This window comes from Amphiprion ocellaris, chromosome 18 (assembly GCF_022539595.1).
Source record: "Amphiprion ocellaris isolate individual 3 ecotype Okinawa chromosome 18, ASM2253959v1, whole genome shotgun sequence".
NCBI lineage: Eukaryota > Metazoa > Chordata > Actinopteri > Pomacentridae > Amphiprion > Amphiprion ocellaris.
In genome coordinates this window covers 20,402,835-20,420,086 of record NC_072783.1, presented here as the reverse complement: position 1 = coordinate 20,420,086, position 17,252 = coordinate 20,402,835, and the positions used below count along the sequence as shown (strand labels likewise).

Sequence of the window (17,252 nt, the reverse complement as noted above, 5' to 3'; positions counted from 1 at the left end):
TCAAGCACACCAATGCTCAATGTGCCCTTTATCCACTTGTTTTCTATTAAAGTGATCACAGTTTGCTGTTAATTGTTGTTCAGAGAGAGAAATAACATTTGATCAAGGGTTGTTTTTGTGAGAGAATTATCATTGATTGCCTGCCTATCTTACATGTTTGGCACAGGATAAATAAAATCCAAACCGAGGCCCGTTTGATAAGAGCAGTGAGTCAGTATGTGTGTGCAGGTAATTTCGATGCTTGAAAACAGTCACCTCAACAGATGTAAGGAAGTGTATTAAAAAATATGCAAATGATATACACACGTCTGAGCAAAGTTCAACTTCAGGTGCTACTGTAATAATTGTCTTTTTATCTGATTGTCAATGATACTTTGACAGGAGTGGACCAGACACATTATTTATGGACACTTTGTTCAGAAAATTCAAAACTGACAAAATACGACATATTGTCCCTTCAGTTAGCCAGAATTTCTACCATTACATAAAACACACAGCATTAGTATTTTAATCTGCCAAGTGTAACTTTAGTTTAAAGAATACAAACTGAATGAAAAAATAGCAGCATAATACTGAACATTTCATCATTAGTGAAAGATTAGATGCAGGTAAAAAATATATGTACAAACTAAAATGCTGAACGGTAATGAAATTATGACTTTCAAATACAGATTCAAGCACCAAATGCTTCTTAGAGAACTGCTACCAATTTAAGACCAATCGTCAATATTCATCCCTACCTCTATTCTGCCAATTATGAAGGACTTTGTCTCACCTTCCTCCCACAACAGTAGCCGAGGCTCTGCATCACCGGGTCAATCTCCTGCTCAAAAACCTCGGCCAGCTTGGAGCAGTACTTGTAGACTCTTGATGTTTTGCGATTGTACAGCCAGGCATTGTTGAACATCAGCCAAATGTCGTCCACATACTGCCAGGGATCCTGATATTGACCTACAAAACGAAACACGAACCATGGGATGAAGTTTGTAGCAAAAAAGTTTGCAAACTAAAGACATGCTTCTTGTTACAGTATCACCTATAAAAGGAAAAGAACATAGGACCAGCTGGTTACATGTTTGCTAGTAATCTTGTAAACGTAAAAAACAAAAAAAAAAAGAATCAATTTTAAATCTTCAAATCATATGAAATAAAAAATGTCTTTTTATTCCATTTATGTACACAAATTTACTTATAAACCTTCCTACATTTAAGTTTGTTATAGTCCATTACGTTTCCCAGGAATGACCAAAGTTTGCACTACACAGCAGCAAATACTAACCTGTGTCCAGCTTCCGCTTAATAGTTGACAAGTCCATGGGGTTCTTCACAATGTCAAAGTAGTCCTGGAACATCACAACATGTGTATGTCAAAACTGAGCAGTTAAAACTACTGTCAATGTTTTTTTGAGTTCATTAAACAGACAAGTATAGCAAGAGAAGCTGCTACAGCGAATAGATGTAAATTTCTCACCATCTCCAGCAAAGATATTAAGCAAGTCAGAGGGCAGCTTACATACATGGCAGAGATTAAAAAACACTTCAACGCCAGCAGAGATACGTACAGGTATGCAGAGCAGCTGTGGGTCAACAGGCATCCTGAAGGGCAGAGACTCTGGGTCTTGTCTGTAGAGAGATTCAAGTGTGGGCATCAGAGCCTGACGAAGCTCCTCTGGCTTGAAGACTAGGAAAAAGATGGAGATCAGAGTCATCATTTAGAATCAGCAAATCGGTTTCTACTCTTTCAAATGCTTGCTGAAAACTACTATTTTAATTTGACTCGTAAAAAAAAAGGTAAAAACTTAGATTAGCCTTACTCTTCTTCTTCACTGGAGCTTGTTGTACAACTGCCTCTGAACTCTCCTCTTCCTCTTTCACCTCTTTCTTCACCTCCGGTTTCCTGTCCTCTGTTTTTACACCCAATGCCGGCGTCGTTGTCGATGTATCCATCGGAACTCCTTTCCCTCCCTCTCCAGAACACTCTTCCTTTTTCAGTTCTGATTTTATAGGCTTTTCCTCTGTCTTAATGTTGCTGAGTTTCCCTCCTTTGGAGCAGCTGCCAGTGTCGCTCTCCTCCTCCTCATCCTGATGCTTGACCTCCATCTTGGGGTCGAGGTTGGCGGCTGAGGTGTCTGACTGCGGCTGCTGGGAGGAAGTGTCCAGACTGCTGACAGAGGCTGGAGTCAGGGCCTGACTGTCTGCTGGAAACGAACCCTTCTGGGACAACTAAAGAGAGATGCAAAAACAAACTCAGCTGCATGGAAATAGTAAATATGACACAGTGATGCAAGAAACTGAACAAGGTGTGTGAACATACTAAGGAGCTCAATTGGCAAAACAGAAAAGTGCAGGTTGCACATTGTAATTATAACAGAGGCAATGGTAAAAATGTTTGGTCATATGATAACTTAGTAATATTGATAACTGTGTCTTAGCAGAGTTACGTTCTGCAACAGTGTCTCAAAATAAGCTGAGATTGTTTACATGTACAAACAAGCATGTTGTCAGTGGTGAAACATTCAAGTGGGATATTTGTTTGCAGTTAAAGAAAGAAACCAATTAACACACTGTAGTCCAAATACAATGACTTAAATCTACAAACAGAAGCACAAAATGTACGTTTAACCAAAGTGATTAAATGAAGCTAGGTACTGTAACTTGTCAATGTTATCGAAGCACCTTTCGTAATGGTAAGAATAAAGCATAGAAACTAAACACAGGTGTTTCAAGATATGCTGAACAAGTTTTTCTGCAGACACACAAAGAATGGGCATGTTTGAGGACCGGAAACGCAGTGATGTTGTCTGCTGAGTGCAACAGACAACAGACTTTCCAAGCTGGCTTTCTAGTAGAAATTGAAAGATGTCCAGCTCAAAACTGAAAGAAACAGTGGGACGATGGTACACACACAACAGTCCAGAAAGGACTGATGAAAAGTGAGCTGTACGAAGACTTGCAGCCACAACGCCATTCCTCTAATGTAGTCTCAGAGCCAAGCAACTCACCAACCGGGGTGTCGAAAAAATGGCAACAGGTGCTTTGGACTGTGGAGTCAAAATTTTAAAGCCTTGGCTCAAACAGAAAGCATATTCTTATCCAGCACATAGTGTTATCAGGAAGGTATCACTGGCCCAAAACTCATTCTGTAGCATGACAGTGACCTCAAACATACAGCCAGGACCATAAAGAACAAGGAGTCCAACAACAGATGGTATCCATCCACAGAGCACTGGTCATAGAGTCAGTATGGGATTGCATGACGAGACAGAAGACACTGGACCAATCCCAATGTTCACACTCACTGACTGACTTTGAGGCACGTTCTCGCTAAGTGTGTGAGAGCTTTGGGCTGTCCCATGGTCAAATCATCAAGTGCATGAGGCCTCTGCTCTCTTGGAGACATTTTTAACCCTCTATGCACACTTTCCACGAGTCCACATTTCTGTAGAATTTGCCTGAGGGAATTATCCACAGTTCATAGCACTGTGGCGTTACATATAAGTTTGGTAGTGATGTATTCTTGGTTTCCATAAAAAATAATCCCGTTCTGCCTTAAAAAGGATGCAATTCTACACCACGGCTTCTTTTAGAATGTGTAGATCGTAGTTGTAACACTGGACTAATTCAGCCATATATATATCTTTAAACCAAAGACCGATTCTTAAGAATAATGATAAAGAAAGCCTTGTATCATGAAACTCATGATGGATAAAAGATACAGGATTCGTTCTTTAGGTTTGTTTCATACAAAACGGCAGTAAATTTGAATTTGTGTTTTTGAGACCGTCATCAGTATGCTGCAGTTTCAAGTAGGAAATGCTCTACCATGGCACTGACTGCTTATTTTGCTCATGATATGCATTCTAGTGTAAAAAAAAAACAGCATATGGACATGTTAACAAGACAGAAAACTTGACTTTTCCTGGAGTTGGTCTTTAAATACCTTTCCCACGAAGAAAATAAAAAAGGGGAAAAAAAGTCTCAAATCCAAAATAGTATGAAAGATATTTTGATGTCATGATAATGATATGGACATGTAGCCAAGGGCTGTTATATTCCTACTGAGACAGATCTGTGGAAATTTTGTTCTTTGTCCTTGGGGTGAAGATTGGGACTTGACCACTGACACAAAAGAAATCCACAGTACAACTGTGGTATATTTTCCAAAAAAAATGAAATGATCTAACTGTCAGGAAGCTTGAAAACTGTACACCAATGTGCCAAGCAGGATTTGTTTTTGATTTTTAAAGTACCACACACACACTAACCCACAGTACGGTGTATATACTCTGAAGGAACAGTTGAAAACCATCCTGAAAGGCAGGAGTTACTGCTACAGGATCAAGGGAATCTATTTTTCATACATATTTTAGGTTAAAAGTATAATTTAAACAAAATATAGATAAAATGGTGGATCACACTCACCGGAGTGCGTGGCAGCTGACTACCATGTGGTGTTGAGCTGGAGGCCAGTCCAGGGTGAGACGGAGTGGTCGAACCAGCGGGCCCCATGTGTTGCTGCTGGAGGGGCTTGTTGGAACCGGGGCCCTGTCCAAGCTGGTTCTGCTGAGGGGCTGCAGGTGGCGCCAGCTGCGGTGCATTAGGGGTGTGTGGTTGTGGCGTCTGGGACCCAGCTAGCCTGGGCGGTGTTTGGTGGGGAGTAGGGGATCGGCTGTGAGCAGGGGAGGGCGAGCCACGCATGGGTCCCAAATGGGGGATGGAGTTGGGCTGCTGGTTTGTGTTAGATGGAGTCACTGAGGAAACAGAGGCCCCAACAGCTGAGTTGGGACCTCCACCTCCTACACTCTGGGGACCCATTGGCCCCATTGTAGAGACCCCACCGGGACCACTGGCTGAACCTGGCTGCGCTAGAGGACTAGCAACTGACAGAGATGGAGGGGTGCCCATCTGTGTCTGAGGACAGAAGGAGAAGAAGATGGTAAATTGTAAATAAAAGTATCACTGAACAACATAAAACATGTATAAAATATGATGATACTCAGGTTTCTCTATTCTTTCCTTAAAGAGGGAGAGCCTCCTAACTTCATGATTTGTTCTTTTGAAAAAATATTACCACAATCCCATTTTTACTGTGTGAACTTTCACAATAAACTGGCAGCATTTTTAAGCCCACAAAATTTCTAAATGTAGTTGCTAAGTCCAAGTTCTTTCTCCTTCCTCGAGGTCCCTGGTAGTACTCTCCGAGGAACAGCTAAACTCAAAGCACTTTCTATCCAACACTTTTGATGGCATCTACAGATCTGACTGTGGATGAGAACCACTTTTCTCATTCAGAACACTCATCACCAAGTCTACACAGAAAGACTTTCAAAATGAGGCTCAACACTGCACCTAAACACCACCTGTGTAGACACACAGGCAGAGCACTCGCTGCTGCTGCTCTGCTGAACGTGCTGCTCATGCTACTCTTTCTGTGTAGACATGTATCACCTTAATAAAGACAAAAATTGATCTTGCCAGACATCTACAATTAAGATATCTTAGACTTAGAAGAGAAAGAATTGCAGGTCATCTTACCTGTGCCATGCCTCCCTGAGCTCCAGGTTGGGCCATCCCAGGCTGAGCTGCTCCAACTCCCGGTCCTGAGCCAGAAAACTGTCCTTGGGACAGATACTGGTTCTGCAGCTGGTTGACGTTGGGGGGCCCCACCCTGGGTCCAACCATTCCCATCTAGAGGCATAAAAAAGTCATTAGCTAAAGACTTCTAAAGACTTTCTCAGTTGAGCAGTTTGACTGTTTTAAGAGTATTTTTGTGAGCTGGTTTGTGACTATTTGTTTCCTCATATTTTAAATTGTATTTTGACATACACATTTCTTTACTGAAAATACTGCACAAGAAGCCACATTTGACTGAAGTGAATTCTTACTTGTTTGGCATAAAAACAACGTGACACAAGGTGTGTTAAGTACTGACCTGGTTGCCAGATGCTCCCATGGGCAGAGGAGGTGTGGACCTCTGCATCCCCATCTGATTGAACTGATTCATACCTGACAAAACAAAGAGTTATGATATTCAGCACCGAGACAATTTACATGGAATCTACAGAAGACTTGTTAATTGTTCTTTAATGGTTTCTATAAATGTGCGGTAGTATGGTCCTATGTTGTGTACTTAAAACAATACTGATTCTACATTGGGGTAAAGTAATAATCTGTAGTCTGATACTCATATGACACCCCCATGAAAAGACATTTTATTCTCTCTGATTTAAGCTAACCTGTGGGCTGATACAACAAATATGAAATGTGAATTTTGTGGTTCACCATAAACTCATTAATTAATATAATCCAACCTGGTCCATTACAGATTCTTTACCTGGGCCTTGCATCCTGTTGCCAATCTGATTTGGTCCAGTTGGTCGCACCATTGGCGGGTCAGGAAGGGGGCCATCTGTAAAAACAGGGGCGGGAGATAAAGAAAGATAAAGAGGTTTGCCTAAACTCCTGAATGTTTCATCTTTTTTTCTGTTTGTTTGGTCAGGAAAGATCAGTAACATCTGGATTCATGCAGAACCACAACACTGAACAGCGACTGATGAAATGCAGTTTGACTAGTTTTTAAAAAGCCCAGTAGAATAGAGCACGAAGAATGTATGTATGATATTTACCAACTTATAAAATAACCTGTACCACAAAGGTGACTGAAGATACGATACGTGGAAAACCTTGCACAACAAAATTAACTGTGAAACAAACTTGACAGGGTGTCTCGATAAGATAGAGGAATCTACAACGCAGGACAGAGGGCATCAACATACTACAATACAAACAGTAGTGCGATGACAAATCTGCAGTCACACGTTGCAGTTTGCATGAAATCAACTGTATGAGGTAAAATATACAAAATAATGCTAAAATCTCACATTCTTTCAGATTCAACAGTCATTCACATGAATGCGTGCAGCCCAGTGTAGCATTAGCTCATCCACATCTACATATGCTACATGTCCACTCACTTGGTGGAAGTCCAGTAGGGGGCTGACCCATGCCAGCAGGACCGAGGCCCAGACCCTGCTTCTGGAGCCGGGTCCTCCTCTTCTCCTCCAGTTCCTTCTGGATCTTATAGATCTTCTCTGCTAACAAGTGATAGTACTCAGCCTGCCAAAAAGAGGTTAAGGGAAAGAGAAATGTAGGACGTCTCGAAGATAATAAGAGCAAAAACAGAAAAAAAAAGGCAACAGAAAAAAAATGTCTTTGGATAACTTCTGATAACTAATAAAAAAAAGACAAGTTACCAAAAAGCAAAGCATGGGCTTTACAATCCGAGGTATATTTATTATTTCAACAGTATTTCCCTATTCTCATAAGTTCTAGGTTTGCAGCCACATCCTGCAATGTGCTAGAAGGTGTGAAATTTGTACATTTTTAGACAGATCTATGATAAACACTGAGTTCAAAAAGTCCTCATTTTTTTCTGAATAATAATAATCAGCAAAAACAGAGAGCAACTTACCCTACTGTTGGCAGACTCATACATGTCTCCCTCAACTTTTCGTGCATAGGCCACCAGGTTCTCCATACGACGATCCTTGAGGGCAGCAGGATCTGGAGTCGGAAAGATGGCCTGGACACTGTGGGCAGGCGGGCAATCAAAGAAAGCAAAAGGTTAAAATTGTAATTTTACACTCCTGTTTCAGTCAAACAACGGATGAAAAACACTACGTTATTAATGTGGATGTAGCATCTAAACCTTAATCATAACCCTTGGGGGACTGTTTCTGTATGTTGCTCTAACAGTTCTGCTACCACAGGCTTTTCCTAAGTGTGTGTATGTGATGTTAAAAGTGCCAATACACAGTGATATCCTTACTGTTTGTTGTGTTAATGTTACTCTGTCTGCACTAAATATCTTGTTAAAACCTGAATATAGCACATTGGTCATGTATGCATTGTTCATGTATGGAACAGCCTCTACATTAGTGCTTGTAAAGGCTACAAACAGGGATGTGTGAGAGGCACCAAGCGGGGCTACAGTTAAGACAACTAAACTTTTTTCATAGCAGATGAATACAAATCAGTTTTGAGCATAAAAGGCATTTTTTAAAATATTTTATTTACTTCTGTCTGAGGAAAATGTGTACATCACCAAGAACATATGTGATAATGCATGCAAATTTGTCATGGAGTTCCTCTTTATTACTTACAGCTTGTGGACCAAGTGGTTTCGTAGGTCCTGTGTGATGTCCTCATGCCAGCCTTTCCTCATGCCTGTGGCAGAGGGAGGACCTGCTGTGGGCATGGAACCAACCCCACCAGCATCATTCATCAGACTGCAGAAGACAAGGAAGGCGTCGTTTTAAAGAATTTTTAAAAATACATGTGTGCCCTAGAGTAGGGCACAACTGACCAAAGTTGTGAAAACCCCTTAGCAGAGCTTCTCATCAAGGATTTTGATAAATGGCATCTTATTATGTTTGCCTTCTTTCTCACCTTTGGCTGTTCACATTGAGATGCATCATTGTATCCTGCAGTAGACTGGCTTGTTGGCTCTGAGGGGGAGCACCCACTCCTCCATTGACTCCCATTGGATTTACACCTACACATGGAAACAATAGGAAAACACGTCTATATCCAGTGTGCTGCCCCAGCAATAGTAACATAGTAAACAAGCTTTTTCTTGGGAATGTCACTCAACATATCATCAAACTACATGGCATGAAACACATATTCTTCAGATGTTGACTGTACTGTATTCACGCAGCTCGTCCATTTTTACCTGGAGCCATATAAATTGTACTTTGCAGCTAGCAATAATCAGCTACTGAAATGTCACTTAAGGTGTTCATTTCTTAAAGTAATTCACCAATTCTACAAGCTGAAGGTTTTTCTAAGCTTGTGTCTGACTACTGGGGGAAAAAGTCTACAGAGCACAGTCTATCCTTTTACTGATAACAGCTGGGAAGGTAAGCAAGTAAACATCACATTAACTCACCCATTGGATTCAAAGGCCTCATGCCAGCCTGCCCCTGCAGGCCTTGGTTCTGCATGTTAGGCTGAGCAGTTGGAGCCTGGATCTGGTTCCCCTGGTAGGTGAGGCCCAGGGCAGCATATGCTCTTTCTATAGAGCTGGGGTCAATCTGGCTCGGCGGGTTGAGGTTGGGAGCACTTGGTTGGCCACCAGGGACTGCCCCAAGTGAGCTGCCCAATCCTGCACCAGCCACGCCAAGTAGAGCTGTGAGGACAAAAAGAGAAGATTATCAATACATTTAATTTGTTTGACAAAACATATTTTTTAAAAAACTTGACAAACAATATTCTGTGATGGAATATTTATGTAAAACTCTGCAAAAATCATACTGCTATTCTGTACACTTAGACTCACTGAAACTGCGAATGTTGTCAGCTCTAAATCCAGCACAGTGTAAGGTTGTACAATATCAGCATTAAAATAGTAACAGCAACATTTTTCAATGTACTTGCTAAATCATATCAAATAAGTCAAACTGACAATGATCACACAGTAAATTATAGTTAAGATATACAGTATAAACAAAAAATGTGAAGGTATACTGGTTTTTGGTCAGATACAGACACTCACACTGCGGGTTCCTCTTGTCCCCAGCATTCTTCAGTGGCAGGCAGACGGGACAGTCGTGCCGCGTGCAGTTCTTCCAATGGGAGATTATCTGCCTTGATGATGCACAATGCGCAACTGAGGATGAAAGAGGGCAAAAGATAGGGAAGGTTGGGAAAACATAGACATGTGAGGATGAGGAAAGAAGCAAAGATACAGAGGATGAAACAAAGTGAGGTAAAGGGGAAAAAAGTTATTTGAAATTAGAGATCCTTGACTGGTATTTATGCACAATCTACAACACACATAAACGAGAAAGTTAAATTAAAGAATTAGGATGGTGATCTTTTTAAGTATCATCCCAAAAAATCCAAATCAACAGTCTTTTAACATGTACTGTCTGTACGATAGTTTATGCCTTCTGTGCCATGTGCCTAAGAGCTACACCGTTTCAAGGGGTGATATACTTTCATTCGGAGGAACACAGCCAACATAGCAGTAAAAACCAGCCAGCTTGACAAACACAGGGCTATATCATAGTTATTGACTGATTCCAGGAGCATGCAGCATCCCTTCTACTCACCCTGACAGGACTTGCCAGCCTGGCAGTGCGTCATGTGGTTGAGGACATTCTTCATAGTGCGGCAGTGGGGCAGGTTGCACTGCCGGACTTCACCATTGGCCTGCTCCCGCCGCTGGCACTTGTGTGCATGAAGCAGTAGTACCAGTTGCTGCTGGATTAGCTTGCGCTTTTCAGGGTCAGCTGTGGGTGGTGCTCCGGCTGCAGCAGATGCTGCAGAAACCTGGGTACCAGGTCCCACCAGACCTGCCTGAGCAGTGGCCACCATCCCCGGTGCTCCTCCCACAGGAGCACCTGAGGGGCCACCCACGCCTGTCTGTGACTGCTGGGCACCCTGGAAATAAAGTGGGAGGATGTAAGAAAAGGGAGGATGGATGAGAGAAGAGAGAGAGATGGCAGGGTGTAAGTAAGGGATAGGGGATGAAGAATAAAATGACAGTGGTTGTGTTATTGGCAGTAAGTGGGGAGTTTAAAAAAAAGCACTTTTACTCAAATCTGCCTCAGAACTCAGGACAAGTACTTGAGTACAACATATTTGGCAGAAGCATTTTGTCCGTCAGTTTGTAGTCCTTACCATGGCACCCATTCCTTGCATGGGCTGGTTCTTCTTGTCCACATTGAACTGAGCGAGGCTGTTGGCCATGGGACCTTTGTTCTGGAGCTGAGGGCCCAGCCCTGCACCTCCCAGACCTTGATTCCCCTGACCTCCATATGGACCTCCAAAAGGACCCCCTGGGTTCCCCATCATCCCCATCTAGCAGGAGAAAATTAAATTGAGACAAAAAATAAGAAATTTGTTTAAAAAAAAAAAAAAAAAAAAAAAATTTAAAAATTAAATTTTAAATAAAAAAAGCTTAAGCAATATGAGGAGCAAAACACACTGATGTAAGATATAATGCAGAAAAATTACAATGAAAGTAAGTCTCCCTTCAGTAAACAACTCTTAAGTTGACTTAAGTGAGACTTACTGACAGCATCTGAGGTCTACACATTCCAGTATTTGTTGCTCTGACAGTTTACAACCTAATTTTTCTGTGCATCCATAGCATTTCATAGTTTTTCTATAAAAGATCAGGACTTGTGGATACTTCCTTACACCATAAACTTGATCAAAGTCAAATTCAAAGGGATGTTTTTACCTCCTAAAGAAAGAACATTAAATTATGTCTGTTTTTATGAGTTACATTTCCTGTTCCCCAAAAACAATTAAGTCTCCCACTACTGAGGAGAGAAAATGTTTTTCTTCTAATTAAATCAGTACAAAATCATACGCAAGCCAAGAATATCATCAAAAACATATGCCAACATCAACAGCAGTTTTTAACAGCAAAGCCCATTTTTTCCCGGTACACGGAATTGGACAATTTAGATCACTGATCTATTCATAATCAGTAACCCAGTCCTCCTTCCTCTCCTCCTTATTCCTTCAATTGCATTCACAAGCTGCACTGCATTTTCCTTTCACTTTTTTTCCCTTAACCAATACCGAACATGGAAACCTTCTCAATGTGTTTGATCTCTGGCTAAATCAAACATCAGTGTCTCCACCACGTTCAGTCAGCAGCAGCCGCCTGCCACTGCAACATTTTACTGTCACTCCCGTGGGACTGTCAATCACACAAACAGAGCCGTTTTCTGCTACTTCAACTACAAACATAACCGTGCTGTGCATCATTCGTGGTTTAAAAAAAAAAAAAAACTGAGTTACAGTCATGGACCAAAGCTCTTCTTTGGCATCAAAGTGCAGAACCAGACTAGAGACAGCAGGAAAGCAATTTAACTTGTAAAGGAAAAACTGCAAAATGTCATGCATGAACAGGTTTTGTACATAAAAGTTGGTCATCAGCAGTGTTTACTATTAATTGAAATGTAAGTAAAACTAGCTTTGATAATTCTATATTTATGTTTACTGAAAATTGTTGATATTTGATATTTTTTATCTCAAAACTTCTGGTTCTAGGTAGAAGTAAAGGTTGAGAGAATTACCTTGAAGGTAAAACTAACTACTAGACTAACTACTGAGGCAAACGACACGACATGTACAGGATTTTAATTTCTCCAGTTATCACATTTAGAACCTTGTTCCATACAATTTCTGCACATTTTTTAAAAAATTAATAAAATGGCGCCTTATATAATGTCACACCATGTCTGTGATAAAAGAACAACCCTTCTATAACAGGAGTCCCTACCTTGTTCATAGCTCCAGGTTGCTGGCCTCTCATCCCACCCTGGCCCCCAGCTCCCTGCTGCTGTAGGGTTTCAGCCAACAGGTTGCTGCTTCCGGCCATCCCCTGATTACCAAAGCCCATCCTGGGGGAGCCATTCATCACCTGGTTCCCAATCATGCCTTGCTGCTGCTGTCCATTATTGCCTTTCTGCTGCGCTCCCATCATGCCCCTGTTCATTCCACCCATCATTCCAGCTGCAGCATTCTGTTGCTGCTGCATCATGTTGGCCTGCTGCTGGGGGGAAAGGTGCTGCTGCTGCCCCTGGCCCATCATCTGCTGAGGCCCCTGACCAGGGGATGCCTTCATGTTCGCCAGGTGTTGCCCCATGGCAGTGGGGCCTCCAGGGCTGCCCATGGCTCCTTGGTGCCCCTGTTGAGTCGATGTGGTTGCCCCTGAACGCAAAAGCTCTGACAGCTGTTTGTGCTTGGCCACTGCGTCCTGGCCTCCACCAACACCCCCAGGACCCCCTCCAGGACCAAGCCCAAGACCCATTCCTCCTGCTCCTCCATTGCCCCCTCCAGGACCCAACCCTGCATGTCCTCCTCCCAGAGTGGTGTGCAACTGGTTAAGGTCCCCACCATTGACCAGACCTGGATCATTTGCACTGATGAGCTCATCTGGGAGGTCATGCTCCAAGTCAAACAGTGAGCCGAAATCTGAAATGGACAAGAAATGCAAAGTTTAGGAGACAATGAGATGGGAGACAAAACAGGGAAAGGATGAGAGGAGAACAAAAAGGGCCACAGCGATGTTAAGCTGGTATAATCCTTTATTTTTCAGCATGATTGAGTGAAAAAGCAAGGGCATGCTTCACATCAAAACGTAATAAAAGCTATTTGGGGGGTGGTGTATGACCAATTTTCTCCCCTCTTAAATTAATAACATGCCATCAAGCACAACACAATGAGCACAAAACTAGAGGTGATTTTCAGAAGAACATGCATGTATGCTTGTACACACAAACATGTAAGCTAACAAAACATGGCCCTCAATGTGTACAATGCCTGACCACCGAAAGGATGCAACATGTTGCACAGACAGGTGTTATACAGACAAGGTGACAATCGGACTATTTCACAGAATTAATGCCACAAAATGAAACTAATTCTTTACATATGCACACTTGCTGTGCTTGTTTGATTTTAGCAGCAACCAGCTCATGCAGTTAAGAAATATGCATAATGGACACAAAGATGAAAGAGCACAACACTCCTAATCTCTGAAAGTAACAAACTTAATATCGTCCTGATTTCTGCTCTTTCATAAATCTCTTTTTTTCCTAACACGGTAAGGCACCACATCCTATCTAACTCTAGTCAACAATTAGACATCAACTGCTGTTCGAGTCATTTTTGTAGTTCGCAACAGATCTCAAAAGTGGAATGGACTTCATTCAATCTCATATAACCTCAAACTGAATACTTTTTAGGTAACAGGTACAGATGTGAGCTCTGGCATGAGTGATGAGCAGAAATTTAATCAACTATTTAAAAAAAAATCAAATAACTGTAAAAGCCACATTTGAAGAAAACATGCAACATATTGCTGATTCAGTTCTCTCGCATATAAGAAATTGTTTATTTTCTTGATTTTACATGAACATAAATTTTAGATTTGACATTCTGGCCTGCAGGTTGGACAAAATAAAATATTTATTTGTTTTTTTTAACTATTTTGTCAACAAATAATTAGTGAACTAAATGACTGACCTGTCATGAAAACAGTCATGCAGTTGCATCACTAACCTATAATTAAGTAAAATCTGCACACTGACAAATTAAAGTCATGTGCAGCATGTCAGACTGCTTTCTGAAGATGCAAGTGATGGTATGAAATGCTGTTGCACTTATTCCTCTGTGTATGCTTTTATTTTTCATACCACCTCTGGCAAGCAAGAATCGCTTCACAACAATGTCACAGCTAATCATCGAGAATAATATTTTAGATTTCAGTAACTTGCATTCTCATATACCGACGATTTTCTCGACAGCACTGAATTGATCCTCAAATGATTCATGCAAGGTAAAGAAAATGTGTGCAACGTCTGGCTGATTAACCGTAAAAGTACCTTGTAGCCTCTGCCACTGACAAGCTAAAGCACAGCAGACAGCCTCAGACGCAGCTGTTCGTGGTAAAATGATTGAGTGTATGATTAAGTGATGAAATCTGGGTAACTATTTCGTGCTTGGAGCAGTATGCGCTCGCTAACTTGACTCCCTGGTTAGTATCGCAGCGGCTGGGCATGGCGCTGTCCATGCTCCACAGTTTTGTTGTAAGGCCACTATTCCAGCTGCTGCCACACGCCATCCACAAAAAACACACCAACAATGGCAATTTGAGCTTAACAATCAGTCGGACCCGTGGGCCTAAATTTAGCTCTCCCACCAGGCTAGCAGCAGCACCATCGGCAACCTCTGCTTTTGCTAACATTATTAAAGGTAGCTAACGATAGTGAGGAAAGGGTAGAGTTATGATGGGGCAAAACAAGATTGTTTTAGACATTTGAAGCCTGAAAAACTCAAATATAGACAGGGAGAATCTGCAGATGACTGCCAATTTGACACATCTGTAAGACACCAAGAACTTTATGATAAGTTGGTTTGGCATTTGGCTTTTAATCAGCCCGGCTAAAGTAGCCATTAGACACGGGACCGTCAGTTGTGGACCCGCATTCACTTGGCTAGCCTAGCGTTAGCCGAGTGGCTAACACGGCTACCTCCGGCTAAAATGGCTGTTAGCATGCGAGCTAGCTGGGGAGCCCTCCTTCACGTCCGACACACACACTCGCTGCTAGCACGCTAACATTAGCAAGCTACGACAAAAACAGAAGAGTAATCCCGCGTCTTCGCACTCTTTCGAGTCAACACAAGCCGCCGAAAAATGACAAACTTAACAAATAACACCGTCACAAATTATATCGTTAAAGAATACTTACCGTTTCCATCGCTGGCGGAGGCGGAAAGTGCCGGAGAGGAGAGTTTAGGCCTCTTGGCTGAAGGCGGGCCAGAGTCCAGAACGTTCTCGGCCATATTTTTTCGAAATAAAAATATATAAAGTATCCACAATTGCAGACGTTTTCACGCCCTTAGAAGCTCATTCCTTTTCGTTTCCAATATTGCGACTTTTCCCCCTCCTTTTGGGGGACTAAGAGGGGGAAAGTCCCGTGTACAAATTACTCCTCTTTCCCTGGGTTCGCCTCTCGATTTCAGCCTCGGCGTATATCAACCCCCCTCCTCCCTCCCTCCCTCGTCGGATTTTTTGTTCTTTATAAATTTCTGCCAGCGGAGGAGGAGGGGGTCGGCGAAAGTAAAGAGGGAGACACACGCATCGGCTTCCCTCTAAACTTACAGAGCCTCTTCGGATGTAAATAAACTGTCCCCGGGTATCTCCTCCATGGCTGCATCCGTCATTTCAGCCTCCTTTCCAGCGGAGTCTGGATGAAGATAATGTCGGGCAGAAAAGGCTCGTTTGCCTGCAAAGTGACGGTGGTGGTGCTGCTGGTGGCAGCGGGTGAGGATGAGGGGATGCAAATAATAAAAAAATAAAGCAGACAAACGTGCAGCTGCATTGGTGGGTAAAGTGTAAACCTGACTGGCTGGGTATATGCATTTAAAAGGAAAAAAAATGAAGTTATTTGGATCCAACTATGCAGCAAATCTAAACTTGCACCTTTTGCTTTAGAGGTTTAGTTGCAAAGACTGAATTTCGATTATATTCAACAGTTATCTTTAATGTAAAAAAAAATGTTTTAATCAGTTTTGCAGCTGCAGCATTTCAAGAAGCAAAACATTTAATAGTCAGTTGAAGTGCAGCACACCAAGGTGGATTCACACCCAAAAACTAAATGGGAAAGACTTGGTGGAACTTGTTTCTTGTAATATTCACGACATTAAAGACCCAACCCTGTCTTTTATAAACCCTTCAAACCTACAGCAAATAACAATTCAATTCTTACTAAGGTTGGTTGTGACTTTGCATGCTGACTCAATGGGATCTCCCACTCATTCTTGTCTTTTTTCTTACACTGAATGGACCTTCAGCCTTTATTTTACGCACTAGCTGAATCCATCGAGGAGAAATGTTCAGACTCATTCTAAAATCATTCATATTTCTTACTGTAAGGAAACAACCAGTTTGAAAAGTCAACATTTTTCTAAATGTAACTCAAACCACTCTACAACCATTCATTCTTTGACTTTCAGAGTAATGTATCCCTGGTGAGCTTCAGTGCACCCCATGTTTTATTAAAAATCTACACACTTTAACTTAAAGCTCGAATATGTTTAGCTGCATAATCCACCAGTTCTTCAGAGTAATGTTATGCCACACTCTGCAGAACCAAACGTGTTTTTTCTATTACTACTCTATTACAGTAGCATAAATAGCAACATGTGAGCTCTTAAGAGTGAACATACTTTCTTGCATGTTTCCCTACAACACAGAATGACTATGTTTTATAGATTAAAAATCCATGTCTGGTCATTGGTTAAATCTCTTAAAAAAAAAAAAAAACTTCTTCCATGTATATTATCCCTGTCTGCCTTCATCTGGTGTAGCTGTAACTCTACACCATTACTTTCTCTAGAAAGAACATATCTATGAAGTTTTACATCCATCCCCTCTCCCTGCAGCTGGAGCACACCAGCTCACCTCCAACTCTGCTCAAGCACTGTAAATCCACTGCACGCTACAAATTGTAACACTGGAGTAATTAAACCATACACGTTTGAATCGGAAATCGATTCTGATAAAGATTAATGACCCAGAAAATCCAGCCCTACAATTTAACAAGCTTTGTTCTTTAGGTTTGTACAAATAAAACCCTTGAAGTCCTTCAGTACACTGCATTTATTTTCAAGGTGGAAATGCTAAGCCATGGTGTTTGACTGCTTATTTCTTTCATGCTATG

At 41.7% G+C, this 17,252-nt stretch overlaps 1 protein-coding gene across 4 annotated transcripts in view; it reads right to left on the bottom strand.

Moving 5' to 3' along the window:
- ep300a (E1A binding protein p300 a) overlaps positions 1 to 15,776 on the bottom strand; it is a 28,184-nt gene extending 12,408 nt beyond the window's left edge. Inside the window, exons 1-18 of one of the 4 annotated variants that reach the window (XM_055004561.1) lie at positions 15,279 to 15,776; positions 12,305 to 12,999; positions 10,687 to 10,866; positions 10,116 to 10,446; positions 9,551 to 9,670; positions 8,951 to 9,190; positions 8,449 to 8,554; positions 8,163 to 8,288; positions 7,472 to 7,589; positions 6,975 to 7,116; positions 6,335 to 6,409; positions 5,933 to 6,006; positions 5,536 to 5,688; positions 4,423 to 4,911; positions 1,815 to 2,223; positions 1,563 to 1,681; positions 1,280 to 1,343; positions 776 to 951 (exon numbers count right to left, since the gene is read on the bottom strand). In XM_055004561.1, coding sequence (XP_054860536.1) covers positions 776 to 951; positions 1,280 to 1,343; positions 1,563 to 1,681; positions 1,815 to 2,223; positions 4,423 to 4,911; positions 5,536 to 5,688; positions 5,933 to 6,006; positions 6,335 to 6,409; positions 6,975 to 7,116; positions 7,472 to 7,589; positions 8,163 to 8,288; positions 8,449 to 8,554; positions 8,951 to 9,190; positions 9,551 to 9,670; positions 10,116 to 10,446; positions 10,687 to 10,866; positions 12,305 to 12,999; positions 15,279 to 15,372 — 3,711 coding nt within the window. In that variant the 5' untranslated portion in view covers positions 15,373 to 15,776. The remainder of the gene's footprint in view (positions 1 to 775; positions 952 to 1,279; positions 1,344 to 1,562; positions 1,682 to 1,814; positions 2,224 to 4,422; positions 4,912 to 5,535; positions 5,689 to 5,932; positions 6,007 to 6,334; positions 6,410 to 6,974; positions 7,117 to 7,471; positions 7,590 to 8,162; positions 8,289 to 8,448; positions 8,555 to 8,950; positions 9,191 to 9,550; positions 9,671 to 10,115; positions 10,447 to 10,686; positions 10,867 to 12,304; positions 13,000 to 15,278) is intronic. The other 3 variants (XM_055004562.1, XM_023278959.3, XM_055004564.1) reach the window with 3 other exon arrangements.
- Between the last annotated feature and the right edge of the window lie 1,476 nt (positions 15,777 to 17,252).